Source organism: Mus pahari, chromosome 4, assembly GCF_900095145.1.
Source record: "Mus pahari chromosome 4, PAHARI_EIJ_v1.1, whole genome shotgun sequence".
NCBI classification, from domain to species: Eukaryota; Metazoa; Chordata; class Mammalia; order Rodentia; family Muridae; genus Mus; species Mus pahari.
The window spans coordinates 66689318-66702810 of record NC_034593.1 but is presented as its reverse complement, the minus strand read 5'-3'; the positions used below and the strand labels follow the sequence as shown (position 1 = coordinate 66702810).

General features: G+C 33.7%; 2 protein-coding genes across 2 annotated transcripts in view; both read left to right on the top strand.

Annotated features, from left to right (window-relative positions):
* The window catches only part of Wdr49 (WD repeat domain 49), a 153836-nt gene extending 150729 nt beyond the window's left edge, over nucleotides 1-3107 (top strand). Inside the window, exon 19 of the mRNA XM_021196924.1 lies at nucleotides 2983-3107. Coding sequence (XP_021052583.1) covers nucleotides 2983-3107 — 125 coding nt within the window. The remainder of the gene's footprint in view (nucleotides 1-2982) is intronic.
* A 4799-nt stretch (nucleotides 3108-7906) lies between these two features.
* Nucleotides 7907-13493, top strand: part of Serpini2 (serpin family I member 2) — a 28168-nt gene continuing 22581 nt past the window's right edge. Inside the window, exons 1-2 of the mRNA XM_021196853.1 lie at nucleotides 7907-7946; nucleotides 9989-10250. Of these exons, the coding sequence (XP_021052512.1) occupies nucleotides 10004-10250 (247 nt within the window). The 5' untranslated portion in view covers nucleotides 7907-7946; nucleotides 9989-10003. The remainder of the gene's footprint in view (nucleotides 7947-9988; nucleotides 10251-13493) is intronic.

Sequence of the window (13493 nt, the reverse complement as noted above, 5' to 3'; positions counted from 1 at the left end):
CTCTTTTTGCTGCTGTTGCTACTGCCTTCTTAGAATCCACATTTGACATTTTCCTCTCGTAATTTTTGTCTTCTCAGTTCTCAGCTATTTGGTTGTGTTTATATTTTTTTGTAGACTGCAGATTGCACCTCCTCTCTGTGTTTCTATGAAAAGGGCCTTTTTTTTTTTGCAAGAATAATTTTCCCTCATCTTTCTTGTTTTCCAGTTTAAAAGATGGAAAAGAAAACAGATTGAATCTTATAGCCATGTTTGTACTACTAGTAAAGGTTGGATTTTTTTCTTTATTGTTTACTTATTTTGTTGTTTCATTTTGTGCTTTTTCAATACTATTTACCGTGCTTTATTTTACTTTTTAATATTTGTGGAGGGAGTATATGATGATGTAGGGTCTGTGTGTGTATGCATATGTGTACATGCATATGTGTTGATGTATCCTTGTCTATGTTTATGTCCCCCCATCTGTCTCTGTCTCTATCTCTGTCTCTGTCTCTCTCTCTTTCTCTCTGTGTGTGTGCATGTGTGTGTGTGTGTGTGTGTGTGTGTGTGTATGTGCATGTGTGTGTAGGGAAGCACATGTTGAGCATGTGTAGGTCAGAGGACAGATCCAATGTTGGTTTCCCCTTTCACCTTGTCAAGGAATACACAAAACTGTGTCCTCCTGTCTCTACTTCCCCTTTCACTGTAAGAACAGTAGAATTATAGACATGCGCCACTGCATTTGGTTTTATAGACATTCTGGGGAGCCAAGTTCAGGTTTCCATGTTTGTGAAGCAAGACCTTTATCCACTGAGTCATCTTCCCAGCCCAAAGTAGTTCTGCATTATAAAGTGTTTCAGCATTCCTTTTTGCTTTTTTCAGTATTCTTTGCCTTGGTATTTAACAAGCTCATCAGCCAAGCTTCAGCCTCACCCCACATTGTTTTTTCGCTTTTATATTTCTGTTCTATTGTACTGAGATATCCCATTACCTGGAAAGTACCTTTTGTTTCTCTGCACTTGCAAACCCTTTGTTTTTTCGATCTGACATGTCTGCTCATCTCCATCTTCACAATAAGTAACTAAAATCCTGTCTGTATTTCAACACCATATCAAATGGTAGTGCTTTACCTTAATCTTTACTTTCTCTTATAAATTCTTTATTTACTTATGCATGACTTGTGTTCACTGTTTTCTGTTAGCACCACAGTCTATTGTTTATGATATGACATAATCAGCATGAGTGAAGCTTCTGCTTTTAGTCATTTCAAAGAAAAGCCTAAGACTTAGCCATGTTAGTGCCCTATAGCCTTAGTACAAACCATTTGCATACTGCACTTCCAGTATGCATTTGTTGAATGAGAGTTATACAAGAGGCCAAAATTATCTCCCAGAATATGTGGTGCAATTTCCTCTTACTTCTGCTGTGTGGTATCACCAGCCATAGGAATAATTTGCTTCTTCCTTTTTTTTTTTTAAACTGTTTTGAAGCTGCATATCCCTGTACATCAGAGTGTTTCGTAAGGATGTGATTGCAGATGTATGTGTTTAGTCATTCAGACAGTCAAACTGTGTGTTGATTATTTTAATTGTCTTATTTTGATACAGAATAATTTGTTCTGGGCTTTTTTTTTACAAGCCCTTGATAGCTGTTAAGTAAATTAAAAAAACAAGTACAGAAAACATCAGCTTATTTAGTCCTCACCTTTAAATCACCAATCTCTGTCACCATATCCATAAAGAAGTAGTACAAGCTGTGTGTATGTGTACAGTGGTATGTGTGTGTGCATATGTGTGTGTGTGTTCAAGCTGTGTATACAAGCTATGTGCATTGGGAGACGATATGTGTGTGTACATATGTGTGTGTGTACAAGCTGTGTGTTTATGTGTGTATACAAGCTGTGTGCATGGGGAGGTGGTACGTGTATGTATGTGTACAAATGTGTATGAATTCAAGCTGTGAGGATAGGTGTGTGTATGCATACATATGTGTGAGGTGTGTATTTATGTATGCATACAAACTGTGTGTGCACAGCCATGCGTGTGTACATGTATCTGTACAAGCTGTATGTGTGTGTGTGTGTGTGTGTGTGTGTGTGTGTGTGTGTGTGTTTGTGATGAAGGGTGGTACTTTAAATTTAAATAAAATGAACAATATGTTAGAAAAAAATCTCCCTAGTACATTCTTGGTTTTAGAAACATCAATTTTTTGAACAAAGAAAGAAAATAAGAGAGGAAGAAGAGAGAACTCGAGAGATTTCTCTCTGCTATTTCATTTAACTGGGTCTCTTAATAAATGTAATATCCTTTTTATGTTGGTTATTTTATTTATTTACATTTCAAACGTTGCCCCCCCTTCCAGGGTTATCTGCCACAAATTCCCTATCCCATCTCCTTCCTCCCTGCTTCTGTGAGGGTGCTCCCCCACCCACCCTCCTGCTTCACCGCTCTACCATTCCCCTATGCTGAGGCATTGAATCTTCACAGGACCAAGGGCCTCCCCTCCCATTGATGTCAGATAAGGCCATCCTCTGCTACATATGCAGCTGCAGCCATGGGTTCCTCCATGTGTATTCTTTGGTTGATGGTTTAGTCCCTGAGAGCTCTGGGGTCTGGTTGGTTAATATTGTTGTCCTTCCTATGGGGTTGTAAACCTCTTTAGCTCCTTCAGTCCTTGTCCTAAATTCTCCATTGGAGTCCCCGTGCTCAATCTGATGGGTGCCTGCAAGCATCTGTGTCTATATTGGTCAGGCTCTGGCAGAGCCTCTCAGGGGACAGATATACCAGGCTCCTGTCAGCAAGTGCTTCTTGTCCTCAGCAATAGGGCTTATATTTGATGTCTGAAGATGGGATATATCCCTAGGTGGGAGCCATCTCTGAATGGCTGTTCCTTAAGTCTGCTCCACTCTTTGTCCCTACATTTCCTTTAATCAGGAGCAATTCTGGGTTAATATTTTTGAGATGGAATAAATGTAATTTTCATGTCATCTTCTTCATCACTTTGTAGCTTTGAAAGCTGTATTTGATGAGAAAAGCCTATTCCCAAAAGAACTTCTCTATCGTGAAAGACAAGACAAGCTACTGTGTCAAGAATCAAATGGTGAAATGAAGATAAAGCGAAACAAGAAGTAATTATGATAAAATAACAAACACTACTGTTACAGAGCACTCCAAAGGATGCTGAGAAGAAACTAGGATCCCACTTTCTGTTACTTTAAGTGTGAACTTCAAGAAACTTTGTCTTTAGACTGTGTGTTCTGAGTTCACTGATACTTCCCAGCCTTGTTTAATCCAGGAAGGAACATAAAAAAGATTGGTTTAAAGAAAAGTGATGCCAATTGGTATAGTCTATTTCAGAAGAAAGTATATTACCTAGTTGTCCTTATAATTGTCCCTGTATTCAAACATTAATAATTTTTAAATAGAATATTTATTAAAATATGTAAAGGACAAACCAATTGATAAAATTTAATTTAAAATTATCTATTTCAATGTTCCCTCCCTTTACAATTTGGTTTTCCACAACAATTCTGATACTGATAATTAGATATTGACAATAGCACAATGTCTTATTCTTTTTAAATTACATTTATTTTAGCTGTACAAATTTATGGTGTATAATGTTAAATTTTGCTACACACATTAAAATGCGTATCTAATTGGGATTATGAACATTTACAAACCATTAAACATTTTCAAGTATTTTTAATTAACATGTGATCATTGCACAAATGGATATATATGTAGTGAGGTTAATATTTCAACACACATATCTAATATTTAGTAGTTAAACCAGAATAATTACTATTTCCTAGTAATCATTTTAGAGTTATGCTCATTATTTTTATGCAAACTTTTCTTTTTGTACATCATTTTCCAAGAAACCAATATTATTGTGTTGTTTTTTGTTATGTACTTCATAAAGAATTAATGATGTCATTTCTATGGGTTCAGTTTATTTGTATATGTTTATATTTTAAAGAAGCCTTTAAAATAGTTGGACTTTAAAACTCTTGCAATAACATGTTAGTAAATTACTAATATGTAGTGGATAATTTTGATCCACAACAAAAACATTCAATCTATTTAAATCTCATATGCATTCCTTTAAATTTTCTATTTTAATGTTGAAATGTGACATATTGTTCCATTATGAGATTTCCTAGTAATAAAATATCAGTGTTGTGGTTACAATTCTGGTCTTTTTCCATCTAAGTTCAAGACTTTTGCAACTCATGGTTCTTTATACTACTTCACAGAATATATTTAATGATATGGCCTTTAATAATAGATTTGCAAGCATCATTAGAGCATTAGAGCAAACATTTTGGCTTGGGAATGGGTAAAGTATATAGGTTTGCTCAGGACAGAATTATCTTCTATCTGTGCTTATGTGAATAGTGAGTCAGATATTATAACTCATATGTATATGGCTTTGCCTTCTATGGAATTGCAACTATATATGGCAAAGATACCGGTGGTATGTGTGCATGTGTGTGTATGTTGAGGTGGAATGTATTCTTTACAGACAATATATCATATGCAGTAGAAACTTTCTATGTAATACAAAGCTGCAACATGCCCTCAAATGATTAAAACATATTATATGTTTATGCAAAGCAAATACACATATCTCTGTATGCATGCATGTACCTATGTCTATCATTTATTTATTGTCTGTCTGTCTATTTATCTGTCTTGTGTATTGATCAAGGATATAAATGGATACAAGTGCGGTAAATAGTAACTTTTTGAGAAACTGAAAAGGGGGACATGGAGATAGTAGGACTTTGTACTATGCAGGCATATTTTGGTAAGTTTGAAAAGATTTCAATGTAAACTTTTAAAACTTAAGATAGTGCTTTGGTATAAAGGATTCTTTTAGATGTTCAAACAGAAACAATGTACACTGAGTGGAATGCCTGATTGGATAATTTATCATTTCAAATTCAGAGCAGTGATTTATGAGCCATAGGTTGATGATAGTACAGTGAACTGAAATCAGAGACACATTTGTTCCCAGAAATGCAAAGGACAATTCAGATGTAAAAGAGATATAATAAAGGTACCAAATACTTTGTGACAGCCTCCACTCATGAGTACATGCATCAATCCATCCATTCACAGTCCAGTTATAGAACAGAGAGGTCAGACAATTTACATGTATACAGTAAAAATGCATCTTGCCATCAGCTTTCTCAAGTGCATTCACAAATAATATAAAGGTTAATTAGGCTGAAATTTATGAACAATTATTTTTTCAGGTATTATTTAGAAATTCTTTCAATAGGCACATCTTTTATCCTTGTTATTATCTTTACTCTTTTGTTTAATAGTCCAGTCATTATCCCCCTTCTGTTCTGCTCTCTGACAGTTCCTCATTCAATTCCTCCTCTCCCATCTCCACAAGGATGTTTTAAACCCCTATATGAACTCTTTTTGAAGAAATTAGTATAATACAGCATACTCCATATAGAGTGACTTTCTCTGTGTAGATGTTATGTTGGCAGAGCACTGGATAGATGATTTATAGAACTAAAATTCTATCTCTCATGTACTTCAAGTTCAACTTTGTAAAAAGAATTATGAGGAACAGTCTCAAAGTGCATTTGATGAACTCAATAGATGCTTCAAAGCTCCAAAAGTCTCTTTTAATGTAACCACTCCCAATGATTTGGCAAAAAAACACACAAAAGGGCAGAGAAGTGACACTTCACTATTACATTTTACTATTCTTTCATACTCTACAGCATCTAATTGTGCTAAACAAGTAGCATGGTCTTTCCTGTCAAATGCTAATAGACTGAAGAATTATAAACTGTGGCTGAAATTAACATTTAGATGCAATTATTTAAAAACCATTTTTCTACAGAGAAAGGAACTTGCCACATTAAAATGTGTTATGATTTCAATAGTTGTTTGTGATATGTACATCTATTTCAGCTATAATGTAACATATTTTTTCTTTTTAAAACATGTTCTGATCACTCAAAAAATATGTGCTGTATTAACAGAACTAGAGCTACCTGAGATTAATCTATGCTCAAGTGGAAAAATTAACTTTTACATTCTTTATTGATGAGAATGTTTTCCTCTTTATGTTTAAAGTTAGAATCAAGTATATTTTCACTTGAAGAAATAAATGATGAAATATTAAGAAACGGAATGAGATTATATATCTAACCCCTTGATACTGACAGTGCTAAATTTATACCAAAACATTTAAGTTCTCATTTTTCCTTTGACTCTTTAGGGGCAAAATATAGTTGTAAAAAGAACAGATTTGTGAAAGTAATTAGATGGTGTTCAGTAATATTTCATGGACAATAATATTTTGTTGGCTACTAAATCACCATAAAATTGGAAACAAAAATGTATGGTTATTTTTTTTTTACTCTGGAAGAAAGAGGACAATGCATGTTTTTGTTTGAACCATTCTAATTTAAGATCCCTACGGAAAAATCACATTGAATGGTCTAAATAAGTCAGAGTGACTGTCTATAACTTTACAAGGAAAGAAGAGTGCTGTCTGATTCTTGGATAAATCACTTTATGATCTGAGTAATGTGCAGACACAATAAGTAAATGATAGCTAAGAGTGCTAGTGATATATGACTGCTGGTGCCACTACATGGGCTGGAGAGCACTGAGTGCTAATATTAGACATTCTTATCTATGTAAAACAATTTGAAAGGTAACATTCATGTATTGAACAGATCCAGTTTGGAAATAATTATGGCATAATAAAATATAGAAAAATACTTAAAGTTAGAAAACATAATGCCGAAGGAAACCCTAAGATTTTAAAAAAGAAACATTTGGTAATGCCAGTATAATAAAAAATCCTGGTTGATGGATTAAGACGTAGGTCAGTGGGGGTGATATTTGTTAGCATGAAATGCAATCTAGATTTAATCTATGATGCTAAAGCAAGTAAAACCAAGCTAGTTAGAAGACGTTCCCTCCTCATGGTCATAATAATTCAGGTTTGTCACTGGGTCATGCCACTGAAAATATTAATAAGGTTCAAGTCTGAGAAAAATATTTTAGAAAATGTATTCCTTTAAGGAACTCATGTTAAGGTGCATATGAATAATTATATTTCCTTCTCATGAGGTTAACAGAAATACTATTAAATTTGGTGATCAATAGTCACGTCTGCGTCAATGAAACTACACTAAATTTTTCATTTCTCATAGGTCATATGGATGATATATGTGTTTAATACCTTCCTGCCAGTGAGATGATTGAATTGAACTACTACAATGTGATAAAACCCATTGAATTATGCATCTACTTTTTATTGATGGGTAGTTTGTAAAGAAAGTTATGTAGAATGTTAAAATTGCATGTAAGTTACCTCAATGTAGATTTCACGTTACCATGGATTAATAGTGTTTTCTTTTTACATATATAATTTGGTAAATTAATAATCTTTGTCTGGTTCTCTTGTAAAATATAAATATATATTTTCAGCATCTATTCTTTTTCTTATTATTAGAATGGGACTCAGAGACACAGTAAATGCCTCTGATGTTTGCAAAGTACAAGGAGATGAATTGTGGCAGTTGTAGAGTGGATTTGATTCAGCTGTTCTCCTCCTAAGCACTTTGAAGCATTTATGATGGGTTGAATGTTTAATCTGACTTCAAGTCCTATTAGAGCCCAGCACGTTTATTATATCTGACATATTTTCCAGTCATTTATACTTTTAAAGGAAATGAAATAATAATAATAATTCTTAACAATTTGTCTCACTGTTTTTCTTTTCACTTACATTTCATCATTTATCATTAACTTGATCACATGGCAGCATAGTGCACACCTGCTGTGGTTGTGGAATAATTAATCATCCAGCATTTAAAATAAATATAGTTGGCCTTCACCAATAAGCTGCTTCATATAAGAGGGTTTTCCAGTAAGCATATTTTAATCACAGCATTCAAGTAAATAATCAGAAGTTAATTTTGGGTAAGTTCTATAAAAGTAAAAATAGATATTTAGTAACATTTACTGTGTTTATTGAAACATAGATCTGTCATGTTGATTAACTTTGGTGTAAGAATAATTTGATGTTTCTTGTTTCAAAATAAAACATTATTTTCATTCTTCTTAAAATCGCTTATCATAAAAAGGTCAAATTCTTACAGAACTATAGATTGTGTTGTTTATTTCTCAGTTCTTTGTGCTTTCTGGTAAGATATTATTCAAAACCAAATGAATAAGTGAAGTTTAAAACCAGTTATTTGTTTGATACTATAACTTATTAAGTGCCTGGACAATTTATGGTAGAAATTACTACTCACAGATGTAAATTTTAATTATGAAAAAAATCAGTACCAGTATTATTGTAAGACCAAGACTCTAATATCAGGAAGAATTATGTAATTCCAAATAATATTTATCATCCCATTGTTGGCCAAATACATAAAGATATATAATAAATTCTAACTTATTTGAAAAACACTGATAACATTGTAATAACTTACATAGCTATCCATAAACAGGTCAGGAAGATTTTGAGAAATTGAATATGTATCATATACATTCTAAAAGAGTATATATACTCATAAAATGTTCAAAGCCTATCTATCTATCTATCTATCTATCCATCTAACTATCTATCTATCGAAATATATATATACATATATATATATATATGATATATATCTCAAAGTATGATATGTTGACAATCATTTATGTGTAAAACTTCTCTCACCAATTGCTTTTTACTTTTGGACTTTTACAACCTAGTATATTGATTTAATCCTTAAAAAGCATCTATGTGACAATTTACATCCTTATTCATGTCTTATCAACACATTATTTTCTACTAGGTGCTTCGTATTATATTTTGAGATTTATTTCCTTTTAAAAAATCTGTTTATTCAAATAGACTTTTTCTACTTAAATTTAAAAAATCTGAAATACCATAATAATATCTTATAGGTTACTTTTCAAGGCTCTTTGATTATTCTTTATCTTTATACCTATTCATGCTTCTTAGTAACTCTTACCATATAACTGTAGCAAAGCAATATTTCAGGTTTTTAAGGCTAACATCATTATTCTAAAGGCTTCAAGTTTTGTTTCAATTGAAAGGTCACTTCCTAACAGCCAATTGATAGTTATTATTATAAAGTAGAATTAGCATTACTGAAATTTATGAGAACTCAGCATTACTATTCTATGAAGCATTCAAGACTGTTTTCACTGAAGATCTAATCAGGTAGGTAACTTCCTTGTAATTGCCTTAGTAACCAATTGATAGCTGGGTAGCCTTGGTGAATGGTTATGAATTTCTATTGCTCCTTGCCCCCAACGTGTTAATTGTTTAGTCAAAGCATTTGGCAATAACATTCATTGTTTTTATTTTACCATTTATATTTGGCTGTCATTTTGTTTCCTTTCCCTCTTATTTATTTTCCTTAAGAAAAATCATGAAGTGAGAGTTGGGATATTTTTCTTTTATATTCAGAGAGTATAGAAGAGCTATTGTTGGGGTAACCAGACTGCCCACTGACTTAGACAGCACTGGCTTGACTGTTCGGCTGCTCTTGGTCTATAAATCTTTTGAAGTAACTGGAACACAAGTTTCCCTTGAGTCAGAGTCACAGCTGTGCCAATAAATAAGTCAAGAGGAAAGAGAGAAAGAATCATAAAGCAAGTTAGACAAGTTCTTTTCTGATCATGAGCTGAGAGTAGAGCTTTACCTATTACTTTTAGGAATATCAAGGTATAGATTTTGCTAGATTTTGAAGGATCTTAGTACCAGTAGTATGTGGGCTTCTCTTATTATATAATACTTATTCAGCAAAGAGTCTCCCTGTGGTAATATTTTATATAGAATATTCTCTCTCTGTGTATGTATGTGTGTGCATATATATGTGTATATATATATATATATATATATATATATATATATATATGCACAATAGTCAAGTAGATGAGAGCTCTACTGCTAAGCTTACTATGTTAAAGTCTGTTTTAAAAACTGATATGTTTTAAATTAGTATACAGAAGGCAAGATGAATAAGACCATATTGTGGAGTTTTCTACTATTTTTTTCTGGAAGTCAAACTTCAAGAACGACTGACCAAAAACTTGCTGAATTTGCAGTGGATCTTTATAAAGCTATTTCTTTATCCCACAAGAACAACATTATATTTTCCCCTCTTGGTACCACTGTGCTTCTTGGAATGGTCCAACTAGGTGCAAAAGGAAAAACACAACAGCAGATCCTGAAAACTTTAAGGATGCAGGAAGCCCCAGCAGGTGAGCATCTTGCTTGTAACTCTCTGTAGATTCAGTCACTTTGGTTTTTGGATATCAGGGAGAAGCTCAGCTCATAGAACTTCAAGAAGTGAAAATAAACAGAGATAGTACCAAATTATAATCAAAGAGATAACTATAATGTATGCATTTTATTCACTTTATTTATTTATTTATTTATTTATTTATTTATTTATTTATTTATTTGGTGTTTTCGAGACAGGGTTTCTCTGTATAGCCCTGGCTGTCCTGGAACTCACTTATTTCTTCCTAAAATATGTAGCAAAAATACTTTATTAAGAAATTAAGACTTACACAGAAATAAAATTCTCTATATGTCTGTGTATTTTTCTCTGAACTGTTTGTGTATTTCCATGTACCGATTTTTAATATCATGGAACTGATTCAAAATATAATTTAACATTGCATTTTATTTATTCTTGTGGAAAGTCATTAATTAGAAAACCTTTCTTCAGGAGCTGTTTCTCAACTTCCCTCACAAAACTACTGCACTACTTTACCGAGGGCTACAGAACAGCTAACATGTAATTCATAAGCTTATCAGTTTCACAAGTCGGGACATGGGAGCTCTTAAATAATACATAGAAAGCTTGTTAGTGTGGGTTGTGTTTTTGGAATCTCCTTATGTCCTGTGCAGGCAAGCTGACATCCCACTAGAAACATCCCCCTGGTTATACAGCTCATACACTTCCTTCATAGTGGTCTGAGTTTAAGCCTTTATATACCTATCTCAGAGCATATCCCGAATGTCAGAAGAGACATTTAGATTTTTGATTTGAGAGTTTAGATATCACAACCACAATTAATTATAGCATATTTTCCTTAACATGGTTTATCTGCATTTAGGAATTTGTTTTCCTGAAAGTATTGGCAAGGCATACGTTGCTCCATTTTAAATTAAATGAAGTTTGTACAGAAGGAGTACTGCTAATAAGCTAAATGACTTTTCCTTTGTGAGTAATGTGTAATGAAGCTACCGTAGTCATCTTGATTCATTCCAGCAAGTCCCAACACTCTACTCCCAGGCACATTACATCTCATGGTTCTGCTTTGAAAAGTAATCTATTGTTTATGAATGTACGCAAAGCTGATTCTATGATAAGCCATCAAAATAGGCCTCTGAAATTAAATTCCCAGATGGGTACATCTTAGATGGGAGCATAAATGTCTTAATTTATGGTGAGATATGAATGTAAAAATCACAGTAATAATAATGAGGTATCACCGAACATGGATGTAGTCCATGTGCAAGCCATCCGATTAATGTCTATAGTCACTCTATAAGATACATACACCCCTGCCAGACAGATGAGAAAAACAAAGCAGAGGGAGCTGCATGCTGTGGCCACTTATGTTTCCTAAATCGATGAAGTGAATCTTACAAGGACATTTTTGTACTTTCCTTGTGAGAGTATACATGGATAGCAAAACAGTGAGCAGAATTTACCAAGCATTTCTGCAGTTCACTTCCTAAGTGACAGAAAGACACAAAAAGGTGGTAAGTACTAAAGGAAAAAGAAAGTTAAAAGACAAAATAGTGAAAGAGAAGGTGGAACATAAGAGAGAAAAGAAGAACTAAAGGGAGATCAGGTCCTCATGCTTATGCAGCAAACATTTTATTGAGCCATATCCTCAGACCCCATTTTTAATTTTTAAAAACAATATTGTGTTGGAACATAATATATTTTGATTGTGGCTTATGGCTTATTTCAGCATCTTCTCAGAGTTAATTCTTGAGATGAATCTCACTGACTTATTTCAGTGGTGCTCCTCCTGTCAGTCCCTCAATAATTGTATTTTTATAAATTATTTATTATTTTATATTATATATATATACATATATATATGTGTGTGTGTGTGTGTGTGTGTGTGTGTGTGTGTGTGTGTGTGGTTTGTATGGGTTTAAGAGCCTGCAGATAGTAGAAGAGGATGATTAAATCCCCAGAGATGAAGTTAGACATTGTTGTGAAGTACCCAGTGTTCACTGGGAAGAGAACTCGTCCTAAGGAGAAATAGCAATGTTTTTAATCACTGAGCCTTCTTTCAAGTCCCACCTCTACCATCACTGATTTTCAAACTCTGTTATCTGTTGAATCTTCTGTCTTAATTTTTCTGTCCTGCTGCCAATGTGTGGTCCTTACTGTATTATTCCTTATTAATGCCTGGTTTATTCTGTGGTCCTTGAAAGATAGATACAACTGCTCGCATCCTCGCACAACTGAGACTCCCAAGGTGTTCACTACTTACACATTACCCAAGCATCAAAGTATATGTCAAATACTTACCTTCTTCATCGTGCTGAACATCTGATAATGCCTCTGGAAAAAGGCTATTGATTAGTTAAAGGCCACACTGGAAATAGTTCTATTTACTCAGTGAAGCATAAAGGAAAATCTAAGGGTGGGTACAGCTCAATATTAGACTGCCTTCCCAGCATGCTTAATGCACCAGATTTAATTCCCAGCACTACAAATAAATAAAAGAATACTTGAAATGAATTTTGACCCTATCTCTGAAGAAAATACTTACAACTTTGTAACTTTGCCCATCATGTTACCTTTCAATTTTTTCTCACCTCTATGAATCTTATATTCTTTACTGTAAGATATGAGGTTTCTTTAGGGGATTTGTGTGGATCATTTGACTGAAACAATCTATAATACTCAGTCCCTTTGCATGTGTGTGAGTGTATGTGTGTGTGTACATTCACTCATGTGTATGTATGTATGTGAGTGCACATGTAAGAATATTATGAGCATTTGAAAGCCAGAGGACAGTGCTGTTCAAAAATTAAATTTTTAAATAATTTAATTTTATTATTTATAACTGTATCTGTGTGGTACCATTTACATGTGTGTGTGTGTGTGTGTGTGTGTGTGTGTGTGTGTACATGTGTGTGTACACTTGAGTACAGGTGCCTGTGGAGGACAGTGGTGTTGGACCACATGTTTCTGGGGTAACAACATGAGTCTCTAAGATGGGTGCTGAGAACTGAACTCTAGTCCTCTGGTAGAGTAGTATGAGCTCTTAAATGCTGAACATCTCTTCAGTCTCCTATACACACTCTTTTTGATATAGTCTATGACTAGCAAGGAATTTGGTACTATGATGTGTGAAGAGTGAGTCCCAAGGATCCATCTGTTTTTGGTTCTTCTGCACTAAGATCATAATTATGTGTCAGGATGCCTAGCATTTTCTTTTTTCCTTCCTTCCTTCCTTCCTTCC